The sequence below is a fragment of the Bos indicus x Bos taurus genome, chromosome 4 (genome assembly GCF_003369695.1).
Source record: "Bos indicus x Bos taurus breed Angus x Brahman F1 hybrid chromosome 4, Bos_hybrid_MaternalHap_v2.0, whole genome shotgun sequence".
Taxonomy (NCBI): Eukaryota; Metazoa; Chordata; class Mammalia; order Artiodactyla; family Bovidae; genus Bos; species Bos indicus x Bos taurus.
In genome coordinates, this window is record NC_040079.1 from 39,159,647 (window position 1) to 39,185,937 (window position 26,291).

At 37.4% G+C, this 26,291-nt stretch overlaps 1 protein-coding gene across 6 annotated transcripts in view; it reads left to right on the plus strand.

Moving 5' to 3' along the window:
• Nucleotides 1-26,291, plus strand: part of SUGCT (succinyl-CoA:glutarate-CoA transferase) — an 832,600-nt gene that overhangs the window by 333,173 nt on the left and 473,136 nt on the right. For all 6 annotated transcript variants that reach the window (XR_003510718.1, XM_027539173.1, XM_027539172.1 and 3 more), the window contains one exon: nt 9,498-9,600. Coding sequence is in view for 5 of the 6 variants with exons in the window: in XM_027539173.1 (XP_027394974.1) it covers nt 9,498-9,600 (103 nt within the window). In the remaining variant the exon portion in view is untranslated. The remainder of the gene's footprint in view (nt 1-9,497; nt 9,601-26,291) is intronic.

The window sequence follows — 26,291 nt, forward strand, 5'->3', positions numbered from 1 at the left end:
AAGGTCTATGAAAATTCCATCATGACCCTCCACTAGAAGGCAGTAATAGGAGTCCCTGGATGGATGCTTTCCCCATCTTTTGTGTGGCTTTTGGATTGACATGCAGACAGAGAGTTAGTGAATGCTAGCAGGACAAAAAAAAAAAGATCTTAAACCATAATTTATCAGTAATATGTAGAGATAAATTCCTAAGAGGAAATAAGGTCTAAGGAAATTACAGGAAATATTAAATCTGTGATTCTGTTTACGGTAGAAACGCAACCAACAAATTCCAGCTGTTTCTCTGTGGGTTATAGAAGTGTCACAGGCCTGTTTATAGTTACTGCATTGCAGACTCCAGCCTGGTTCTTATGGAATCCCACTGGTTTGGTTTGGGTTTACTCAGATCTGTCCAAAGAGGTATTTCCTATAGGCAATACATTTATGGACTGTAGCCCTGTACCACATTTTTGTTCCTATAATATCTATTCTAGTTTCCTCTTCTTCCTGCCAACAGTTTGCCTCCCAGAAATGTTAGTATAGTTTTATTTATTTAACAATTATGTAGCACTTGTACCATTACAGTGTTCTGAATACCTTCAAAGTATTAATTCTTCTAATTCCTTGTGACAAATTTATGAGCTAAATAGTACTTCTTAAACCAACATAGAAAGCAAAAACCTTGAATGACAAGAATTATGATTTGTCCATGTTAAAGTTAATAGTTTCTATGTGAAAAAATAAATACTGAGAAGCCAGAAGACAAGCTACAGTTTAGGAGAAGAAATTTGCAATGAGTGTAACTAGTAAAAGATTCGTATGTAGACTATGCAAATATTCATGTAAGTCAATAAGGAAAGAAAAGCAGTTCGACTGAAAAAGGACAAAGGATATGAAGAGGAAAGAACCAAAAGAAAAAAAAAAGTCTATGAAAAGATGCTTAGTTTCTCCAGTTGGGAAAAAATACAACTTAAAGTAACCGTGAGATTCCATTCTACCTCTATGTGATTGGCAAAAGTTGCATCTGACAGTAACAAAAATTGGTGAGAATATGGTAGAAGCAGAAATTGACATCAACCATATTGAAGAGCAATTCGGTAAAATCTAAGGCAGCTGACAATGTGCCTACTTTATGACTCAGCATTTCTTGTGCCTACTTTATGACTCAGCAGTTCTATCTCTGTGTATACATTGTAGGTAATCCATCCCATAAGAACAGAGAAATGTGTAAGGTTCTATTGAAGCATTGTGTACAATAGTGATAAACTGGATACAATGGATCATTAATATGAAAAAAGATAAATTGTGGAATATTTGTATAGGCAGGTGCCCAGTGGATAAAATGAATGAGCCAAGTCTATATGCACACACATGTATAGATCTTGAAATTAAAATGTTCAATCAAGTTGCAGTATACAGGTTAAAAATACACAACATGATAGTTTATAACGCCTGTGGTGGATTTGTTCAGATATACACACACATATGTAATATGAGTGCAGTAACATGAACAGAGAGATGCACAAGATCTAGGATGGTGGTTACTTCTGATGTGAATAAAAAGGGGAATAAAGTCAAGGAGAGGTACAAAAGGGGCTTTGTGTTTGTAAGATTTTGTTTCTTAAAAATATGAAGCAAATATGCTGAGATGTTATTAAAAATGTGAGTGGGTAAGGGCACATAAATATTTATGTTATTTTATTTTCTATTCTTTTTTTTTGTGGTTATTTTCTATACTTTTCTACTCCTGTACTTTTGGGCATATTTGAAATATTTCACAATAGTAAAATACAAAAACTAAATTTAATAATTTAAAAATTAACTCTAGTGGATAATACTCCTAAATTTCCTTTTAAAAATCTTTGGTCATGTTGTGGGGTATTCCTTGGTGGTCCAGTGGTTAGGACTCTGTGTTTCCACTGCAGGGAGCCTGAGTTTGATTCCTGGTTGGGAACTAAGATCCTGTATGCCACACGGTGTGGCACCTCCTTCCCCCCAAAAAAGGACATTGAGGAAAATAGTACTTGGAGAAGAATACTTCAGAAACAACCATAATTTAAAAACATCTTTGGGAAGCTTTGCTATAATATTCAGATAAACTCATTCAAAAACTTTTATGTTATATGGATGCTTGGTGCATGCGTGCTGGGTCTCTTCAGTCGTGTCTGACTCTCTGTGACCCTATGGTCCTCCAGGCTCCTCTGCACGTGGGACCAGGCACATGCACCAGATAAGAATACTGGAGTGGGTTGCCATGTCCTCCTCCAGGGAATCTTCCCGACCCAGGGATCCAAACCCTTGTCTTTTATGTCTGTTGCATTGGCAGGTGGGTTCTTTACCAGCAGCGCCACCGGGGAAGCTCTTTGTAAAGTTTTGTATTCAGTTTTCACCGGCTTACAAAATAACACATTTTGTAATTCTCCGATGTTTTTGTTGTCTCTGCAAGATATTTATTTAGCTTTTTAGGTTTTCCCCCAAACTATTTTGAATTTAAAACACAGTTTTCTGGGTCTAGTCATCTGTGTATCAAGAAGGTGGTGTGCTAAGAGAGCTTTCCACTATTCTGGAGAGCCACCTTCATGGTCTAAGAGGGAAATCCACCAATTTTGTGTGTGTGTGTGTGTGTGTGTGTGTGTAAGGGGATGGAACTAATATGTGAAAATGCAAAAGATTAATGGATTTTAGGTTTCAGATGTATAAATATCTAAATTTATTTTCAGAAGTCTGTAGTTGGTAAGTCCATGATTCTATCATAGAGATAGTATAGCAAAAAGACAGGTATACATTTCTACTTATGCATAAAGATACAAAATTTTTAGTAAGTTGATTCATATTTCCAATTATATGAAGAAATCATTGTGTGAATTAAAGAATGCTTTTGGAACATAAAGCCATATTCTAATATGTTCGTATCTTACATTTGAATCTTGTGGTTCTCTGGATAACATAGAAAGTCCCTAAATCAAAACATTACAAGCTAATGTGACTGAGGTGAAACCTTGGGTAGTTGTCAGTTAACCCTAGATAAATGGTGAATTGTGACCTGCCCTTACTGGTTAGCCTTGCTTTGATTGTTTTTTATAAAAGTTTCCATGTCCTCCAAGAGTCACATAACCGGAGCAATAGGATGTTTGCCCGAGTTGTTTTTTAGGAACTTGGAGTCGGCTGTGTCCACTTCCAGCTTGAGATCGCTGAGATGAATTAAGACCTCTGATCCTCTCTCTGGGCATGTGCAGATATTGGCTCTGTGACCTTTTGATGTCTGAGGGCCAGAATCTCCACCCTCATAGCAGGCTAGTGCTGCTATTCTCTGAGCACGTCTCTGACACAGAAGCCTGTGGCTTGGTTGCATCTGCTCAGAACAACAACCACCTTCCTTTTTTCGTATCTGCAATTACCTTTTCCCATGCTCTCCCCAGAGAAGGCAAAATGGCACCCCACTCCAGTACACTTGCCTGGAAAATCCCATGGACGGAGGAGCCTGGTGGGCTGCAGTCCATGGGGTCACTAAGAGTCGGACATGACTGAGCGACTTCACTTTCACTTTTCACTTTCATGCATTGGAGAAGGCAATGGCAACCCACTCCAGTGTTCTTGCCTGGAGAATCCCAGGGACAGGGGAGCCTGGTGGGCTGCCGTCTATGGGGTCGCACAGAGTGGGACACGACTGAAGTGACTTAGCAGCAGCAGCATGCTGCTCCCCATGCCTCAGTTTTTATCCCTTAAATATCCCCAGCCCCTTGGCCTTCAGGGAGACAGATCTGAGACTTTTCCCCTGTCTCCTGTCTTGGGTACTTTCAGAAGAAGCCCTTTCTCTGCTGCAAACCTCATTGTCTCAGTGTTTGGCTTGCTGTGCACTAGGCAAATAAACAAACTCTTATTATTCCCAAAGAGTCATATATTCATTCATTCAGCAAATGTTGAGTGCCAACTATATTTTAAGTGATGGGGCTATAACAGTCAAGAAGCAGTCTGGTTTTCTGGTATGCAAGGAGGTAAAGATCTTGGGGAAGAAAGCAGTTGGATGGATTTGAGACATCTAAAATTTGTGATTTATGGAAAGGAGGAAATTGGAGGCAGTAAGTTTTATTGTTTAATTAATTAATTAATTGGCTGTATTGCCTCTTCCTTGAGGTACATGAGCTTTTCACTGTGGCACATGGGATCTTCTCTCTAGTTGCAATGTGCAGGCTTCTCATTGCAGTGCTTAGACTTCTCTAGTTGTGGTGCACAGACTCTTTAGTTGTGGTGCGTAGGCTCAGTAGCCCTGCGGCATTTAGGATCTTAGTTCTCCTACCAAGGATTGAACCTGTGTCTCCTGCACTGGAAGGCAGATTCTTAACTACTAAACCACCAGGGAAGTCCCTGGAGGCAGTAAGTTTTTAATCAATTATTGCCATAGACCATGTGTTATGAATCAAAGGCCTGGATAGTGATAGTAATAGTGGGAATAGAGGAAAAAGGTCAACTTTTGAAAAGTTGATTCTTCAGTATAACTATATATAAATTATAAGAAATGATGAGAAGACAAAGTTCCACATTTAGCCAAGGGTTTGAATTCAGGCAAAGTGGAATATTAGGTTTATGGGGAAAATGGAGGTTGAATCATCCATGGGCAAGTTGTGTTTATAGGGGTAATACTGCAGCTGAGTGGAAATATTCTGTGGTAACCAGAAAAGGAGAACTGAAGCAAGATCAGGACTAGAAATATGAATTTGGATATCATCTGCATAGCAATAACAAGATTCCTTAAGTGCATAAAAGAAAATGAAGACTATTGGGACTAGAAGGAAAAAGTGAAAGAATTAATAAAAGAAACAGAAATGGCCAAAGAGCTATTAATAATCCAAAAAGGTATTGTATCATAGGAGTTAAATACAGGATAGATCCACAGCATCAGATACTGCACAGAAAGCAAGCAGGATGAGGACTGTGGAAAGAATATTGGGTCTGTCAAGTGGTCACTGTCGACCCTTGGAGACTGGGTAACAAAAGGTGTTGATGACCAAGTCAGACTTCAGAGGCTCAAGCAGTGATGATAGATTGGAAGCAGATAAATAGCATAGTAACAAAAAGGTGTAAGAATGTCTGGAAAACTTATTTTTCCAATTGAAAACTTGCTTCTGGTTGACAATAATATGGAGGATACTGATGAGGAGGTAGATTTAAGAAGCATCAGGGGTAGACAGCATGGGGCCTCCGTCAAGTTTCTTTTTCTCTAAACTCATCGGTCTCCTTCTGTTCTCAGTATCAATGTTGATTTTGAGTATCAATGTTGAGGTCCCCTAATGAAAGACCTCTCTGGGTTCCTCTTTGCCAGTGTAAATGCAATATCCTTAGCAGAGCTCATGACGTGCCTCATACTTTGGTTCTAACCTCCCTTTTCCATTTCATCTTCAGCTACTCAAGATACAGGAGATTTCAGATTCTTTCCAGACTGGGTCTTTGTACACCTTGATCTTTCTGCCTGAAGATTCTTATTCCCATCTTTCACATGGAAAATTCTAACTCATCCTTCAACACCTGGCTCAAGTGTCACCTCATTTTTGAACCCTTTGTGACTCCCCCAGGCCCTGTGCAGGTCTCCCTCTTTGGTGCTTCAGCTGGAAGTTATTCATTCATATTTTTGTCTCAGCATCCTGCACTGTAATTCATAAATATTCATAACTGTGTTCTCCATTAGACAATGTGGTCTCTGGATACAATGACTTTCTATTTTATTGTTGTAACCCCCATGACTGGCACACAACAAACCTGTGAAAAGCATAGGAATGAATGAGTATTCATGTAAAGAGATTTGCCTTGAGGCATATTGGATGAAAGTGAAGAAGCATCTTAGTGCTAAGTGAAATAAGCCAGACACAGGAATACAGATACTATGTGATCTCACTCACTTATATGTGGAATCCAAAAAAAGTTGAACCCATAGAACCGGAGGGTAGAATGCTGGTTGCCAGGGGATATGGTGTGGGGGAAATGAGGAGATACTGGTCAAAGGGAATAAACTGTCAGCTAAAAGATGAAAAATTCTGAGCTCTAATATACAATATGGTTATTATAGGTAATAATACTATATCAAATGCTCAAAACAAATAAGTGTTCTAACCACATACATAGAAATGATAACTGTGAGGTGATGGATCCATTGATTGACTTGATTTTGGTAATCATTTCGTAATGTATACGTATTTTAAAATCATCGCATTGTTCTCCTTAAAAAATCCTATTATACAAACTATTATACAAATCAAATATATGTGATTTTTATTTGTTAGTTATATCTCCAAAACATTGGGAGGGGGGAAGCTATATGAATTTGAACAGGTTAATTTTTCTGAATCTGAGTTTCCTTTTGATCAAAGGAGAGTAATACTTACCTTATAATGTGCTTGTGAGGATAAAATTGATAAGATATAGATCAAACAATTAATGACCAGCATTTATTAATAATTTCCTTAATGAGTAATAATTAAATATTAATTAATGAAATAATCACCATTTGTTATAACAATTATTAATAATAATTTATTGATTATTTCCAAATCTTACCTTCGTGGCATGGATCTCTTACTAGTTGCTCTGTGGTCTTGAATTTGGCTGCAACTTTAGTCCAGTCTCTAAAGAGAAGAATTCGGGTTTGTTTTATAGGTTAAATTTTGATGTTAAGAAATTTAAACTCAAGTCTTCCTAAATGGTGTAATCTGATTAACAGTAACCATTTGGCATCAAGTGAATTCAACAGAAATGTAGAATTAAATATATGGGTTGGTTTATTAAGTTCACAATTAAGTCTGAATTGTTTTATGAGTCTCCAGATAACTTCCCAGAGGAGGCCCCTAGCTTCAGGGCCAGATCCAAGGACACCCTTCTTGTCTTAGCTCAGGATTGTGTTGCCCTGAGTGATTTAAATCAGCTCTTTCCATTTTTTTTTAGCAAAATTTTTGTGGTTCAAAAAAACATGTGTTTACAGGGTTTTTTTTTTTTTTTTGCATAGATAAAGGAAAGGATTCTACATCAGATTTAGATCAAGAGATAGATTTTCAGAAGAAAATGATGGGTATGTCCTCTGGGAGCAGTGGAATGCAGTGATGTTTGGTCTCTGACTGATTGAGTTTAAGGCTTTTGTGAACACGTCCACGCCCACACCCACGCAAATACACAAACAGTGGTCACACTTCAGCTCCAGACGCTGCATTTCTCTCCAACCTCACATCCAGAGTGCATCCGATGTTTTCCATAACATGAAATAAATCCCTCTCTTTTGCTCAGTGGTGAAAAGCTTATATAAATACTAAAACTTCAAATATTCCCCTGAGTTTTTGTTGGCAAGTCTGCAGCTACGGGTTTGTTTAGATATTGACATGCATTTTCTGCGCATATCTTTCAGGCCACTTGGGTGAGTTCAATGGTGATAAATTCATTTGTCTTGAAAATGTACCATACTAACCATTATAACACTCTGTTTATTAACACTTAAATAATTGATACCCTGATTGGAAAGGTTCCAGGTTCAAAGTACCACTTCTATTCTTTCAACATATATCATTTTGGTGATGTCTATCTATCTATCTATCTTAGGAAATCTTGGCCAGGTGATGACTTTAACAGTCATTGAGCAGAAAACACGGATGTGAAGAATCCACTAATTCAAGACATTTAATCTTGCGTTGTAGTGTTCCCGTGACAGGATATCTTTCAGTACTTAGAAGTGAGAAATTTTATTATATATTGAATAGGGATAGTTAACATTATTGGGCCATAATTAATGTGTGTAGTGAAACGTCTTTATCATAATGGAGAAGAAAAGGAAGGCAATATTTTTGGAGGCAGTAATAAATGCCTGGGCTTTCCAGGTGGCTCAGTGGTAAGAATCTGCCTGCAAGTGCAGGAGACAAGTGCAGGTTTGATACCTAGGTCAGAAGATCCCCTGGAGAAGAAAATGGCAGCCCACTCCAGTATTCTTGCCTGGGAAAACCCATGGACAGAGGAGCCTAGTGGGCTACAGTCCACGGGGTCACAAAAGTCCAACAGAGTCAGATTTAGTGACTAAAACAACAACAACAACAACAATCAATGCCTGGCGTATAGTAGGAACTCCTTAAATGGTTGTAAAACAAGTGGATATATAAATAGGATTAATTACATTCCTAGTGAAATGTACTCCTACCTTCATTAAAAAATTTTATTAGATCCTTATATAAAAATTTATGATTGAACACAATTGTTCATATTTTGTCTTTCAGAGACTACATTAATTCCATCTTTTTCTTTTTATCTGTTAGATGGCAATAAAAGAAGTATGGTTAAAATATTGATACTGTATTTATCTTTTTTTTAAATAGTGGAAGAAATCAATTTCTTTGACAAATTCCCATAGAATCTACTGCTCTGAGATTAACTCTAGCTATGTCTAAAAGAGCTCAATAGAAGCCCATTAATATTAAATATTTCCACATTTCCAGTAGTTCTTCCATATTGATGAAGCATTAATACTTTAATACTTCAATATGTGCTGCTAATAATTCACTACAGCTAACTCTTTAAAAAAATCCCTTTTAGCCTATATTATTACTTAACTAAAAAAAGTTTACTATTTTAACAGCTAACAGTTCTAAAATTCTTCATATATTATGAACTATGAGTGTTGAGTTGTCTTTGAGGATCCAAGTTTTTTTCCCGTATTCACTGTCTTAACAGAAAACCAAAAGACAATATATTTCATTAATGAAGTAGGTCCCCTTCCCTTAAGACCTATTAGAGGAAAAAGGACATCAGATAAGTTTTTGTGTCTGAGAAGTCCAATTCTAAGTTATAGTAGAAACAAACAGAGGTAAAGGGCTTGGATGAATTTAGATACTAGTCTTTGCATGTCTCCATTTGTTCTGATCAGTAAGCCACAGTGCAAGTAACTAAATAGTTAAGGTTGTTTTTTTTTTTTTTTAGGCCAGTAGTTGTGCCTATTAATTCTGATGTGCCTTAACTATAAGGTAGATAAAACATATAGCTTTCTTTTAAAACAGATTCACTGGTTTATTTTTTGTTTTGAGGAATAATTTAGCATATCTGTGTCTATCTTAACTTCATATACTATTCCTGAGATCTAAAAAACCACTTTGTAAATGACATTATGCTCAAAACTGTAGTAACATTATATTATCATTATTAAATTCATCAAGTGCTCAATACCACATTTGAAGCTTGGTTAATACAAAAGCTCATTTTATACCTAATCTTTCTTCTCTGAGGGACTCTCTGTCAAAAAGTTCATAGAGGAAGAAGTAGGAGGAATTTCAACTCTATGGTGGGTTTTTAAACAAGGGGACCTGAGTGACTGTTCTTATCGCTTGCAGGGCAACTCAAGTTGTTTCATGTTGGCAACATTCTGTCAAAACTAGGCACAAGGAAAGTTAAAGAAACATATTTTTGTCATTATCAGTTGCTTTCAAAGAGGGCTGTATGAGAAAAAAGGTTGTGTTCTTTAAGTATAAAGGTGCATCTGTTTTTCAATCTGTTCCTAGGTTTAAAGAAGAAATGACCAGCAAGTGGTTACAGCTCTTTGAAGGAAGTGGCGTCCCGTATGGCCCGATTAACAACATGAAGAATGTGTTTGCAGAACCCCAGGTTTGTTTTTTGAAATTTTTAGTATGTTTTGGTTAAAAACACAAGAATTTACCTCTTTTTTTTCTATCCAGACTGATTCATATAAATGTACATTAGCCATTGGTCTTGAAAAGTCATATCACATGATTTTTTACTCTAGGTTAAATTATGCATCTGAAATAAAAAATAATCAGAATTTGGAACTGGCTGTCTACAATTGTACCTTTATATCAATTAGATCTAACATATTTCTCCAGCAGTCACTACATGACATTTTCAAGGTTAGGGCATTTATTTTTTCCTGAAAAATGGAATAAAAACAATTGAGAGTTGGGATCAGGCACTCAGAGATCATTCTCTGCAGGAAGAAGTAAGAGTAAGAAATGCATAATTTTCAGAGTCACAGTTCCCCTCTCACCATATGGCTATTTTAAAATGGACAGAGAAGTCATCATTAATTTTGCTGATTAGAGACATCTATATGCTTTGAATAATGTGCAATATTCATGAAGAAGAAATAAAATTGAATAGAGATTCATGCTGTACATTGTTTACAGACTCCTTGAGTTTCAGAAATTGGGATCATCTGAAAAAATATTTCTTCTACAACACTGTTCAAATGATTATTTTGAGATAAGGTCAGAATAATAAGTTTTGATGTTATTCAATCAGCCTCACTGCAAGCAATTTACCATTGCTCAAAGTCACATATTAATTCCATAATGTAGAGGAGCTCCCTTTTTCTGGAAACTTTCACTGTGATTATTCATGTATCTTGTCAGCTTGCAACATTTCAAAATTATAGTATTTCTCTTCATTTTTTTCATTCTTATAATGGTAGATTTTTCTTTGAAATAAGTTGCTGAAAATGGAATACACCTTTTAAGGGAAAAAACTGACCTAACTAACTTTGGTACCTTTGTCTTACACAAATATCTGTTTAAAGGAAAATTGAAATGTATTCAAATCAATGATTTCAGTATTTACTGGAGGAGAAAAAAACAAAGATGATTAATGCAGGAATTCTGCTGTGCTATTTTTTTGGCCAAGATGGTGATTATGGAAAGGCTTTTTTCCTAGTGAAAGAATGGTCAATAAGAATTGGAGGAAAGGGAGTCCTCCTGATACGGACTGAGTCTTTGTTAAGGGGTCCCCACTACACTACATTGGTGGTGAATGCCAGTGATTCCTTGTGATGAGGTAGCAGTGTATATGCCCTGAATATAACAGACCAGAGGGGCAGTTATCTCACTTCATAAGTTTGAATGAGGCCAAGCTTTGGCTTTAAGCTGTTGTAGAGGAATGGGTGGGTTTTACCATTATTCCCCTGCTTACAAGTAGAACCGAGGTGTATAGGGCTTCCTGTGTAACTCAATTTAAGGGTACATTTCTGTAGAGATGATTCCTGAGAGTTCTTCCATCAGCGTTTCTGTTGGCTCCCCCTGTGTTTCATTAGGAATAAAGGCTCCAAAGCAGGAATGTTATTTTAAAAATTATTAGATATATTCAATGACTACTTATTTTTTAGGCTTTGATAAACAAGGATCTAAGGTCCCACACTTAAAACTGTTCACTTTGTGGGCTGGCTCAAATTGAATTTTGGGTAAATAGGATTTTCATTCTCAATTTTCCCTTGTAGATCAGTTTAATTACTTTCAATTTTGGATCGGAACTCCTTTGGACCTACAGGAAATTTGTAACATTGGTCTGTGGCTTATTTTTAGCACTGAAACAAAATTTCAAATGGAGAATATAATATATCCTAAGCCAGGATACCAATTTTTTCTGCTCCCTCAAAAGTCTCTGAAAAATACCTTCTTATCCACCAAAACCAAATTCTAATTGTTACAGTCCTAGCATGAAAAGTTCTTAATCATACAGTTATGGTTATTGACAGTCATACTCTAGTTGCAAGAATAGAGTTGGTTTCTTTTATACATGATTTCATTCTTCTTTGGAATTTAAATACCAAAATCTGTGTATAAAAGTATCTGGAGTTTTAGAAAGACTAGAGAACAGTGTAGTATTAATACATTTTAAATATGAGCGAAGATTACTATGACAATTGTATGTAGGACTGTTTGGCACAAGAAATAAAGGTATCTCTTTTCCCATGCCTGGAAGTGTTCGGCTATTTTAGAAGGATTCTCTATCATTAGGTATTTTGATAGGACTGTAGAAGATGAAAAAAACAGGGAGTTAAAAATTTTTTGTATATCCAGTTTTTTAAGGAATCTCCATACTGTTCTCCGTAGTGGCTGTACTAGTTTGAATCCCCACCAACAGTGTAAGTTTTGTCCGTACCCTCTCCAGCATTTATTGCTTGTAGACTTTTGGATTGCAGCCATTCTGACTGGTGTGAGATGGTACATCATTGTGGTTTTGATTTGCATTTCTCTGTTAATGAGTGACTGATGGTAGGAATGCAAACTAGGATAGCCACTATGGAGAACAGTGTGGAGATTCCTTAAAAAACTGGAAATAGAACTGCCATATGACCCAGCAATCCCACTGCTGGGCATACACACTGAGGAAACCAGAATGGAAAGAGACACATGTACCGCAATGTTCATCGCAGTACTGTTTACAATAGCCAGGACATGGAAGCAACTTAGATGTCCATCAGCAGACAAATGGATAGGAAAGCTGTGGTACATATACACAATGGACTATTACTCAGCTATTAAAAAGAATGCATTTGAATCAGTTCTAATGAGGTGGAGGAAACTGGAGCCTATTATACAGAGTGAAGTAAGTCAGAAAGAAAAATACCAAGACAGTATATTAATGCATATATATGGAATTTAGAAAGATGGTAATGATGACCCAATATGGGAGACAGCAAAAGAGACACAGATATAAAGAACAGACTTTTGGACTCTGTGGAAGAAGGTGAGGGTGGGATGATTTGAGAGAATAGCGTTGAAACATGTGTATTACCATATGTGAAATGGATCGCCAGTCCAGGTTCAATGCATGAGACAGGGTGCTCAGGGCTAGTGCACTGGAATGATCCTGAGGGATGGGATGGGGAGGAAGGTGGGAGGGAGGCATTCAGGATGGGGAACACACGTACACCCATGGCTGATTCATATCAATGTATGGCAAAAACCGCTACAATATTGTAAAGTAATTAGTCTCCAATTAAAATAAATAAATAAATTTTAAAAATTTTGATAAAATAAATTATTAAAGAAAACATGCCTTAAGATAATATCTAAAAGAGAAATACTCTGAAAGTTCATTTAACAAACCTTTTTATTGTATTCAACATTTACTATGTACCAGATGCTAGGGATTTAGCATGAATTTAGTAATTCTTTTACTTTCTGAAAAATAAATTATAAGTTGACTTAAGCAGCAAATACCCAGTAAAATTTCACTGATGCATGAATCAGGGGATGAGTGAGTTGGTTAACTTTGTAAAGTACAGGTTTCCAAATAATCAAGTGGCTACTATCCCCCCTGTGTGGCACTGACTGACTCTTATATGTGGAGCTGGCTGAGAAGCCTTTGAAACTCCAGGGACTAAGCATAATACAATAGCCAAGACCATGGAATCAGAAGTGTTGAGAAGTTTTATAAGATTTCTAGGCTTCAGTTTCCTCAACGCTAAAGTAATGAAATAGAACCTTTTCTCTATACTGTAAAGTTAAATGGGATAATGTTTATCAAAGTCACATAGTAGGGATTGTTAAATGGTAAATGTTCAGTAAAAAGTAATAGCTCTGGTTATGGTGCCCTTCACAGTTATATTTTACTAAAAGATATCTTTTACTTATCATCATGTAGTGGATAAAGGCAAATCCAGTGTAGCTGTGAGGATGGGGATCATCAGCTTGACATCAAGCTCTAACTAATATCCTTTTAAGGAAATGCATCCGCAAACTTTGTGCCAAGAAGTGCTCAGCCCATCATTTTTCTGATTACTGAAAATCTTTTTGTTTTCCATTTTCTATAAAAGTATGATTTCCGTTCAAGGTGTCCTCCCTTGTTTTTCCCCTGATGAGCTGTGGAGTTTCTTGGCCCCCGGTACATGGAACTGGCCACTTCTGTTCGGATGTGGGACTGCGCCACTGGCGCCCGGGGCCCAGCTCTCCATGTGCGCCTGGCCAGCACAGCTGCTAGTACAACTGAAAATTGATTTGGGTGAAGTACAAGGCCTGGAACATGGCGCAGGAAGTGAAACTTTGATGAAGTGAAAAGGGGTATGTCTAACCAAAAACAAAAAAAATTAGAAGCATCAAAGAGCAGGAGAGAATTTTTTGTGAACCTACTTATCAAGTGGACCATTTATATTTCATCTCTGGTTTGAACATGGTAGACAAGTTTACTTGATGGTTGAAATTATTCCTAACCAAAATAATGTCTTCATAGTCTCATGCTCTAAGAAAACTTGCCATTTGACTCAATTGAAACTACAAATGATTTTTTCCTTGGATAGATGCAAGGTTGTCTACCTTTTATCCTCTGATTATATGCTGCAGTCCTTTGCACAGTTAAAATGATCCTGCAGGCATCCACTGTTAAGTCAATCAAGAATACTACAGGGGGTTTTGGTCTGCATTTACTGATAGCTCTGAGAAGTTTTGATCCAAAACCCTTTTAGTGGGAGTTTTATTGTTTTTTTCTCCCTCAGAGATACATTATCTGAGGAAAACTATGCATTATAGAAGTATAATATAGATTATCTGCATATAGATTTTAATAGTCATGTTTCCAAGTGCTTTCTTAAAATACCTTCTTTTACTCAGGCCAAAATTGTGCAGTACATTAAAAGAATTCTTAAAAAGCTTAAAAATCTTACTAGATGGCCTCAGTATGGTCCTATTTAACATGCCCTTGGGTTACTAGATGGCCTCAGTATGGTCCTATTTAACATGCCCTTGGGGACATGTGCATGAACTACATTGTGGTTTGAGGTTTTCCAACCCAAATAAACTTAAAAGAAAATGTAGCTTTTAATAGAGACTATTCAAATTCCTGCAAAAACAGGTATGGATCTCACCACTGAGAGGATTTAAAAGCATTATTATCTACTATGAGAATCAAAGGAGAATTTGTTATCCTGCTGTTTCTATTTTGCTCAAGACCGTATATTTGGTGATTCTAGTATATGGCCATTTTTGAATGAACTGCTCAATTAAAATATATATATTATGAATAATTGAACCTCTGATGAATATTTTTATTTCTCCTTGATGCCATGACCTGTGAGTGGGAAAGAAAGGGCAAAGGGTGTCGCAAAACTGGTGTTATTTAAAAGAGTCTTCATATTTGTACCACACAAGTTGAAGACATCAGGTGTAAGACATCACCCTAAAGCATCACTTCTGAGAACTATTGGGAGGGAATATCAGAACTGAAATATCACAGCTGGCCCTGATTTTAACTGGTGCCAAACACCTGCAGGCCCTAAAAGGATACCAAAACAAAACCCCACCCTGTGGCAGCAAGCCAGCCCTTAACAACCCTTCCTTAACTTTGCATCACCATCAAAATTAATTTAACATTTTCTACAGAAACCTTATTCTTCCTGTCCCAGAAGGCCATTACAACTCCTTTAGCCAATCTTTCATATGGGATAAATATGTCATAGAAACAAACAGAGTGAAGTCTTGAAATATTTGATCACTTAAAAATTATCTGTTGTTTTCATATCATTATTTGTGGAAGCCTGTGAAGTTGGAGGCTTTATTAATCTCTAGGTTAGCTCATAGTCTCTAAGTGATTTTGTTTTAGCACATTTTGGCAAAATATCTGAGCATCTGGGGGAAAAATCCTTCAATATTCGTATAGTAAGTGTCAGAAGCTCCCCAAAATACAGAGCTATTCTTCAAGCCCTTTCTACCTTACACACACAGGCATGCATGAGCACACATGAACACACATACACACATGCACCGCTGATGTATTCCAAAGATTGCTTTTTGAATGACATTCATTAGTTGCATAGCCCTGAGAGGGTTATACAAATCAAGCAAAACTATATCCTTGTTTCTAATACTGCTGGGAAATATGTACATACAGTGCTCCCTGTAACTGGAAAGCAGTAGATGAAGATCTGAGGTAAAACAGTTTGTCTGGATATAATTCTTAGTAGACAAGAGATGAAAAAGTAGAATTTATGTTCATCTTTGAGTGTATATGACACATTTCAGATGATGAACAAATTCAGACATATTATTTGTATTGTGTGTGTGAATATTCAGTCCTGAATATTCATTGGAAGGACTGATACTGAAGCTGAAACTCCAATACTTTGGCCACCTGATGTGAAGAACTGACTCATTTGAAAAGGCCCTGGTGCTGGGAAAGATTGAAGGCAGGAGAAGAAGGGGAAGACAAAGGATGAGATGGTTAGAAGTTAGATTACATCACTGACTCAATGGACATGAGTTTGAGTAAACTCCGAGAATTGGTGATGGATGGGGGGGACTGGCGTGCTGCAGTTTATGGGGTCACAAAGAGTTGGACACGACTGAGTGACTGAACTGAACTGAACCACTCTAATGGCAGGAAGTGAAGAGGCACTAAAGAGCCTCTTGATGAGCGTGAAGGAGGAGAGTAAAAGAGCTGGCTTAAAACTAAATGTTAAAAATACCAAGATCATGACTGTGTGTGTGCTTAGTCAATCAGTCGTGTCTAACTCTTTGCAACCCATGACTGTAGCCCTCCAGGCTCCTCTGTCATGGGGATTCTCCAGGCAAGAATACTGTGTGGGTTGCCATGCCCTCCTCCAGGAGATAGTCTGGGGATAGATAGATAGATAGATAGATAGATAGATAGATAGAAATAGGGATTGAACCTAGGTCTTCTGAATTGCAGGCGAATTCTTTACCATCTGAGCCAGGGAAGCACCAAATCATGGCATCTGGCCCCATTACTTCATGGCAAATAGAAGGGGAAAATGTGGAAGTAGTGACAGATTTCCTCTTCTTGGGCTCTAAAATCACTGTGGATGGTGACTGTAGCCATGAAATCAGAAGACATTTGCTTCTTGGCAGGAAGGCTATGACAAACTTAAACAGTGTCTTGAAAAGCAGTCTGTATAGTCAAGTCTATGGTCTTCCCAATGGTCACGTATGGTTGTGAGCGCTGGACTGTATAAAGAAGTGGAGTGCTGAAGAATTGATGCCTTCAGACTGTGGTGCTGGAGAAGACTCCTGAGAGTCCCATGGATAGCAAGGAGATCAAACCAGTCAATTTTAAGGGAAAATCACCTGTGAATACTTGTTGGAAGGACTGATGCTGAACCTGAAGCTCCAGTATTTTGGTCGTCTGATGTAAACAGCTGACTCAGTGGAACAGTCCCTCATGCTGAGAAAAATTGAGGGCAGAAGGAGAAGAAGGATGTAAGAGGATGAGATGGCTGGATGGCATCACCGATGCAATGGACATGAACTTGGGCTAACTTTGGGAGATGATGAGGGACAGAGAAGCATGGCAGGCTGCAGTCCATGGGGTCCAAAGAGTCAGACACAACTGGGTGACTGAACAGACAATCAGACAACAATAGTCTATATTTATAGAATTTTTATTTTTATTTATTTATTTTTTGCATGATTACATTTTATTTTTTCATTGTTCTGAAATGGGAGAGAATTTCTTTAATAGACTTCTCTGTATCAAGGACAGTAATCATATCTTCTTAATAAAATCAGATCTCCAGAGCCCAGGATATTGCCTAGTAGGTGCTTAATAAGTTTTTCTTGAATCAAAGAATTAATTTTTCTCAATTACTGTTACTGGGGCCTAATAAAAGAACAAATAGAGTAGTTCCATTAGTTTCTGAATAACATAAAACCCTTTGCTGTTCTTAGATGATAGTTAATGCTTCCTTACAGCTTGAAAAAAAGAAAGAAGTACTTTAATCTTTGTCTTTTGGGCCAACAAAGTAGACATTGTCATTTTTCTTTACAAGGTGTTTTTCACATAACACACATACACATACACACACATCATGGAAAAACATGTAAAAAGAAATTGGACTTCAGTATTTTCAGTGCCGTATAAGCATTAGTCCCATTCACTGTCATCAGTTCAGTTCAGTTCAGTTGCTCAGTCGTGTCCGACTCTTTGCGACCCCATGAATCGCAGCACGCCAGGCCTCCCTGTCCATCACCAACTCCCGGAGTTCACTCAAACTCGTGTCCATCGAGTCGGTGATGCCATCCAACCATCTCATCCTCTGTCGTCCCCTTCTCCTCCTGTCCCCAATCCCTCCCAGCATCAAAGTCTTTTCCAATGAGTCAACCCTTCGCATGAGGTGGCCAAAGTATTGGATAACACCCCTATAAAATAAGTATTTTTATCTTCTGCATGCTGCTGCTGCTGCTAAGTTGCTTCAGTCGTGTCCGACTCTGTGCGACCCCAGAGACGGCAGCCCACTAGGCTCCCCTGTCCCTGGGATTCTCCAGGCAAGAACACTGGAGTGGGTTGCCATTTCCTTCTCCAATGCAGGAAAGTGAAAAGTGAAAGTGAAGTCGCTCAGTCGTGTCCGACTCTTAGCGACCCCATGGACTGCAGCCTACCAGGCTCCTCCGTCTATGGGATTTTCCAGGCAAGAGTTCTGGAGTGGGAATTTTTAATATTAATATTAATTTTATTTATGCTATTTTGTTTTCTTCTTATGGATTTGAGTTATAGACTTGAGTTGGATTTGATGTCCTTTCCTTATTCCAACAGAGATTTTTTCTTTGCCCTTATTCACCTCCTTTGTACTATTTTGTCAAATATATTTCTGTATCCTATAGGTCAACAATATACTTATTTACATATAGTTTATTGCAATATCATTTTAAATATGTCAAGAGATTAAAGGAGGAGAAATATGCAGTTATACTGCTTTTTATAAATGGCTAAGTGATTATCTTACTGGTATTCTCTATGTGTGTCTGTGTGTGAGTTCATAGTGCTGTATAGTATCATGTAGTTTCAGCCTAAAGAATTTTCTTTGGTATTCATTATAGTGTATTATGTACCAAGATATTCTCTTAGCTTTTGTTTACCTGAGTTTATCTTTAGTTTGCCTTCATTTGTGAAAGGTAGTTTTGCTGGATACAATATTCTTGTTTGACAGTCTTTACTTTCAGCACTTTGAGTATGTTGTTTCACTGCCTTCTGATTCCCATGGTGTCTGATGAGATGCTATGTGTTAATCTTCTTGGGATTGCTTTATGTGATGTCGTTTTTCTTTTGGTCTTTTCAGAATTTTCTCCTTGTCTTTGAACTTTATGAGTATGCTGTGTCTGGGTGTGTATCGATCTCTTTACATTTATCCCAGTTAGAATTCATTGAGCTTCTTGGATGTGTAGATTAATGTTTTCCATAAAATTTGTAAAGTTTTAAGCCATTATTTATTTGATATTCTTCATCTTTTTCTTCTTCTGGTACTCCAGTTATGTGTATGTTCATCATTAAATAGTGTTTCACATTTGTCTGAGATTTTGTTCAGTTTTCTTAATTTGTTTTTCTTTCTGAAATTCAGATTGAATAATTCCTATTAGTCTATCTCTAAGTTTGTTGATTCTTTCTTCTGAAAATTCAAATATATAATTGAGTCCCTTGAGTGAATTTTTCATTTCAGTTATTGCACTTTTCAACTTAAGAATTTCCATTTGGTTCCTTTTAATAATTTGAATATTTCTCTTTATTGATATTGTCTCTTTGATGAGTCATCATCCTCACATCTTCCTATAATTCTTTAAGCATGCTTTCCTTTTGTACTTCAAACATATTTATAATAGCTGCTTTGAAGTTTTTTTCTGCTAAGTCCACTGTCTGGGCCTCTTCAAAGGCAGTTTCTATTGCCAGCTCTTTCTTTCTGTGTATGGGATGCACTTTACTGTTTATTTGCATGTTTTGTAATTTAGATCCCCCTACCCCAGTTGTTGCTTTGTTTGTTGCTTACTGGGTCAAACAACATCGTGTGAAACGCTGGACTGGATGAAGCACAAGCTGGAATCAAGATTGCCAAGAAATATCAATAACCTCAGATATGCAGATGACACCACCCTTATGGCAGAAAGTGAATAGGAACTAAAGAATTTCTTGATAAAAGTGAAAGAGGAGAGTGAGAAAATTTGCTTAAAACTCAGTATTCAAAAAGCAAAGATCGTGGCATCTGCTCCCATCACTTCATGGAAAATAGATGAGGAAACAATGGAAACAGTGACAAGACTTTATGTTCTTGGGCTCCAAAATCACTGCAGATGGTGACTGCAGCCATGAAATTACAAGACACTTGCTTATTGGAAGAAAAGCTCTGACCAACTTAGAGCATATTAAAAAGCAGAGAGATTGCTTTGCCATCAAGGGTCCATCTAGTCAAAGCTCTGGTGTTTCTAGTAGTCATGTATGATGTGAGAATTGGACCATAAGGAAAAACCAATACCGTATTGTAAAGTTAAAAAATAAAAAATAAAAATAAAAAAAAGAATATTAAAAAAAAAGAAAGCTGAGTGCCAAAGAATTGATGCTTTTGAACTGTGGTGTGGAGAAGACTCTTGAGAGTCCCTTGGACTGCAAGAAGATCCAATCAGTCTATCCTAAAGGAAATTAATCCTGAATGTTCATTGGAAGGACTGATGCTGAAGCTGAAGCTCCAATATTTTGGCCACCTGATGTGAAGAACTGACTCATTTGAAAAGATTCTGATGCTGGGAAAGATTGAAGGCAGGAGAAGGGGATGACAGGATGAGATCATTGGCTGGCATCATCAACTCAGTGGAATGAGTTTGAGCAAGCTCTGGGAGATGGTGAAGGACAGGGAAGCCTGGCGTGCTGCCGTCTATGGGGTCACAAAGAGTCGGACGTGACTGAGTGACTGAACTGAGGTCAAACAACATGATTTGACTGCATTGATATTGTGAAGTCTTTTTTGCACAGCTCCTAACGTTCCAGCTCAGATTGGTTCTACTTGTTTTGTCTTTTACCAAGTGCTCGCTCTTGGGTAGACATAATCCAGTTAGTGGTCAAAGATTGTTCTCAGCCAGTTAGGTTTTTATCCTTTACACTTGTTTGTGTGTATGGCTTAGAGGCTGTTATGAGTTCAGAGAGTTTACATTATTTTGCCCTACTTTTAGCCAGGGACTAGTCACTTGGGGACTCTCTCTGGGACTGGTTTTGCTTTCTCAGAAGCAATTGCTCAGGCTTCTAGGGACGAGTGTGATTTTAGTTTTAAACATAGCTTCCTAGACATTGCCCCTGGGTCAGAGTAGCTTAATACCCAGTCAGTGTTTGGTCAAAAGTTGTTTGAACTCTCATGCCAGTGAGACTTCTGCTGTTCTGTGTTAATGGATCAGACTGCACTGTGGTGAATGGTTGGGTTTGTTTAATTTGTTTGGGTGTCTCACAGAACTCAAGAAATTTGTTTACACACTACATTACTGTTGTATTACAAAGGATATTAAAGGATATAAATCAACAATGAGATGAAAGATGCATAAAATAAAGTCCTAAATGAAGGATCTTCTGTCCTGGTAGAGTTTGAGGACTGGTGTGGTGTCACATGGAAGCATTCTGGTTACCCAACCTGGAAGCTATCTGAACCCCTTTCCTTTGGGGTTTTATGGTGATTTCATTACAAAGCATGATTGATAAAATAATTGACTGTTGGTAATTGAGTCAACCTCCAGCCCTTCTCCCCTCCTCGGAAATCAGGAAGTAGAGCAAAAGTTCCAGCCTTCTATTTAATGTTTGGTTCCCCTGGCACTTAGAGCTCATCTTTAGGTGTTTCCTAAAAGTCACCTCATTAACGTAAACTCAGATGTGGTGAAAAGGGGCTTGTTATGAATAACAAGATACCTATTTCACCTTCATGACTCTTTCAGGAACTGAGGATGAGAGACCAAATATGGCAAAAGATTCTCCCATTGCTTTTATTGCTCAGGAAATTCCAAAGGTTTGGGGAACTGTGAGAGAGAAATATATATAACTAAATATGTATTTCAGATGACCAAATATATATTAATATGTCTTATTAGTCAAAATATCACACTTGGTGGTTTCAAGGTGATGGGACTCAGGCTACAAGTTCTGCCTAACTTTCTGTGGGTTGTGGTTCTAATGTCACTTTAGTTTTCCAGACTTTTGCAGAGGTATCCAAATCTGTGCTGTGTATGCACCACCTAGATCTGGGTGGTGTTGTATCTGTTAGTTCAGTTCTCAAAATGTGGTTTGTTGAATTTGACGCATGCATATGTATGCCCAAGATTTCATAAACAACCTTATGCAGTCATATTCCCAAGTTTCTCTCTTATGATCTCCTTGGTAACTTCCAGTAGGGAACCTCTTTCTGGTCTTGTGGCCAGAATGCTGTGACTGTAGTTACCGTGTTCTCCTGTGTACTTCCGTAACTGCACTTGTCTTTGGGACCAGGTAGCAGCAGGACAGAGACAGAAAAAGAGCAGTGGATTTGACTCCACTTTTTTTGAAACTTTAGTTTCATCAGACTTAAAGGAATGTTCCCCTTTCTTCAAATTTTGGCTTTAGCTGGCTGCCATCATTGCCTCTTCTAGTCAAAGTTGCTGCTACCACTTGTCACCTAAGCCTTGGCTGAAAGCTGGGGCAGGGGAATGGATAAAAGAAAGCAGAAACCAGATTTCCACGCTCTCTGAGTTATACGTTCTCTTTTCCTATTATTCCTTGAACTAAAACAATAGGCTTCTCCTGGAGCTTTCTTTCTTTGCACCTGTGTTCGTTTGAGCTGCTATAACAAAAACATCATTGATGGGGTTATAAATAAACAACAGAAATTTATTTGTCCCATTTCTGTGAGCTGGGGAGTCCAAGATCAAGGCACCAGCATAGTCAGTATCTGATTGTGCTTAGCCGTTCAGTTGTGTCCGACTCCTTGTGACCCCATGGACTATAGCCCTCCAGGCGCCTCTGTCCATGGGGATTCTACAGGCAAGAATACTGGAGTGAGTTGAAATGCCCTCCTCCAGGGAGTCTTCCCAACCCAGGGATTGAACCCAGGTCTTCCTCATTGCAGGAGGTTTCTTTACCATCTGAGACACTAGGGAAGCTCAAACTGTTTGTGATTAGAACCCACTTTTTGTTTCATAGTCATTTTTTTCACTTGATCTTCTCGTGGTGGAAGGGGTGACAAGGGAGCTCCCTGAAGTCTCTTTTATCATTTATTATTATTTTTAATAAGAATTGATGATCTTTCACTATAGGTGACAATATGTGCAAACACCATGAAGAAATAATTACCAGCACCCCAGCAGCCTCCCTGAGGTCTCTTTGATATGGATGTTAATCCCACTCCTGAGGGCTCCATTCTCTTGACTTAATCTCCTCCCCAGGACTCCCTCTCCAAATACTGTCCCACTGAGGGACTAGAGTTCAAAGTATGAATTTGGTAGGGAGTGCACAAACATTTATCTATAGCAGCATCTAAGTGCTCATTTTGTTTCTGGGGGATGCAACACTAAAAAACTGAGAAATTTACCACTTGTATGATGGTATTTGAATTCTATTCTTCCCTATCCATCTGCTGCTGTTGACTTTGGGTCCTCTAAGAGCTCCTCCACTCATTCTGTCCAGGTTTTATAGCTACATTCAAGAGGAGGCAGTGTAGCGTATACTTACTGCTTCATAGTATCTGAAACCTAAATGTTTCACTTTAAAAGCAAGTATTTCTTAATATTTTAAAAAACAGTTTCCAGATCATTTTTCTTTGAAAGAATCTTAACATAGTTGTTAATTTGTAGTACTCAAAAAGTTCATATACTTTGCAGCTACTTTTTCATGCAAATTAGAATTTTCAGGAAATGTCTAATCAAACCAAAATATAGAAATGAATGAAGAGATTAATAAATAAATGGAACTACAATATACTCCAACTTCTATACTGATTGTCAGGCAAGTAAATGTTGTAGGTTCAAACATTTATATGAATGTATTTAGACTAATACAATGTTAGGGATTTGTTTACTTTTTTTTTTTTCTAATTAAAGAAAGGGTTTCTGTTAAAAGGAAAGAAAGAAAGTTTTCTGACCTATGGGAACGAGTGGTTAGGTTGTTCTTAAACGACTTTCCTTAAATGTCAGTTTTCTATGTTGGTCATTTGACAATTACCTAGCACTTATCTAGCATTCTCTGGCAAATGCAGTGTTTTGGAATATGAAGGAAAACAAAATTCTCAGAAAGAGGAGAAAGATATCAGAGCCTGCAATGGTCAGGGGGACTGAACAAAAATAAATAAATAAAAAGAGTCTATTTTCTTGTTTCTGAGCAGTACTAAATCATTCATCTAATTTTTCTTGGCAAATACAATATAAGACTGCAACATCTTGTGTAGTGCCAGGAAGTGAAGAAGTGCCCACAAAATGATGGGAACATGGCAAAAGTACAAAGGTGGCAACTTCAAAGAGTTCCCAATAGCCACATTAGGGCAATTTGAGTAACAAAATAAATATAATTATAGTAATGGATTATAATCCATAGGATAAAGTCAGTATCCATGACTCCATACTAATATAAATAAATAGTTGAATCAATCAGTGAGTGTAGAGGAATGGAAAGAGCTCTTTCGATTGTAGAATTTCAATGAATAAACATAAAGGAATGAAGGAAATTGAAAATTATCTTTAGGTAAACATACTAAAATTATGACAAAAAAGAGGATATCTGTATAATCACAATGTATCTCTTTACCCTCTCTGTTACAAAGGCAAAACTTTTGACTTCACAGTGGGGAACTCTTACTGACATCAGCTTAACCAAGTGATTCAAGTTAGTATCACCAGTAATAAGATCTGACAGCATTGTGAATCTTTTGTTATGAGGCATAATCACTTTCTTGCCCCAAATGTATAACTTGAATCTAATCATGGGAAAATATATGACCAACTCAAATTGAGAAATTCTATAAATTGCCTGACCAGTGTTTTTCAAAAATGTCAAGATTATGCAAGACAAAGACTAAGATTGGAGATTATGGCAGTTATTTGCAATGTGGAATCCTAGACAGGATCCTGTTCTGGAGAAAAGCACATTAGCATGACACTTGTCAAATTTCCAAGTCTCTAGTTAAGTTAGTGACATTGTATCAATTTTAATTTTTTGGTTTTGATAATCTTATTCTGGGTAGATAAGATGTTAATAGCAAAAGCTGGGTGATGAATATTTGAAAACTGTGCTTTGCAACTGTTTTGTCCTTCAAAATAAAAAGTAAGAAACCCAGAAATTTTATTTCAAATACCTCACATTACATAAATACAAAGGCAAAGAGCCTTGCCTTAAGGTAACTAAAGCATGAAGTGGCAAAAGTGCTCTGTGCGTGTATGCATGCTCTGTTGCTTCAGGTGTGCCCTATAGAACCTGCATAATAAAATTTCAAATGTTATTGGTTCTCAGGTTTCCATCACTTAAAAACAACACTTAGCAAAATATCAGAGGACTCTTACATGCCATTTCATTTGTTTTCTCATATTTCAAATTGATTATGTCTTTCTTTGCTGTTCCAGGGACATGAGATCCTGAGTAGTATGAAGCCTGAACTATTATTGATATTTCTGCATTTTAGTTGAGATTTTATTTCTGATGCCTGAGGACTCTGAGACAGCCACACACTCAATCAAATTTTCAGATCTTTTCCACACAACTGTAGTTGATCCCTTGTCAAGAATTTAAATGAAAGCTAATTTAAATTCATTTTTCTTTAGAAAACAGATTTTTGCTAATTTATAAAATGTAATTAAAATGTTACCAGAATGCAGTTACTCTTGGAAATACTTCTCCACAGATTCTCATTTTTGCAAAATAGATATGTCTCATTTAACTTTTATGAAAAATGGTTAAATTTTCAAAATTCATTTCAGAAGCTATCCAATTTCTTAGTAGTACACTAAGTGTCAATAGTTGTTGTAAGCCCTTTTATGTCATCAGACAGTGGTTCTCAAACAGGTTGTATATTAGAGTCACACAGAGAATTCTTCCAAAATCTAGATCCAGGAGCTCTAGAAACATGATATCTGATAATACAGGTCAGTATGGAGTTAGGGATATCTGAATATTTAGAAAATTCATCAAAGATTCTACTATAGAATCACAAAATGGTTTGGAGAGGAGATAATTTTGTAGTTATGAACACAGTCTTTCTAATTGGGACAAACCTGACTTTTATCTGGGCTCTGCCACTTACTCACTGGATGACTCTGAGCATTTCTTGACCTTCATATGCCTTTGTTTCCTCTTCTGTAAAATAGAGGTTTTAATGATTTTGACCTCATTAATTTAAAAAAATCAATGATATAAGATAGTGCCTATAAAGTATTTAAAATGAGGGCACTTTTTTATTGATTAGTTTCTTAAGATGATCAGGTGTTTTCTGGAAAATGCCATAGTGGAAGGGAAGGAACGTCAGGCAAAAGTAGCAACCAAGCCAAGAAAGTGATGCTTTTAAACTGTGGTGTTGGAGAAGACTCTTGAGAGTTCCTTGGACTGCAAGGACATCAAACCAGTCAATCCTAAAGGAAATCAACCTTGAATATTCATTGGAAGGATTGATGCTGAAGCTGAAACTCCAATACTTTGGCCACCTGATGCAAAGTGCCAACTCACTGAAAAAGACCTGATGCTGGGAAAGATTGAAGGCAGGAGGAGAAGGGGACAGCAGAGGACAGGCATCACTGACTCAATGCACATGAGTTTGAGCAAACTCTGAGAGTTGATGAAGGACAGGGAAGCCTGGCATGTTG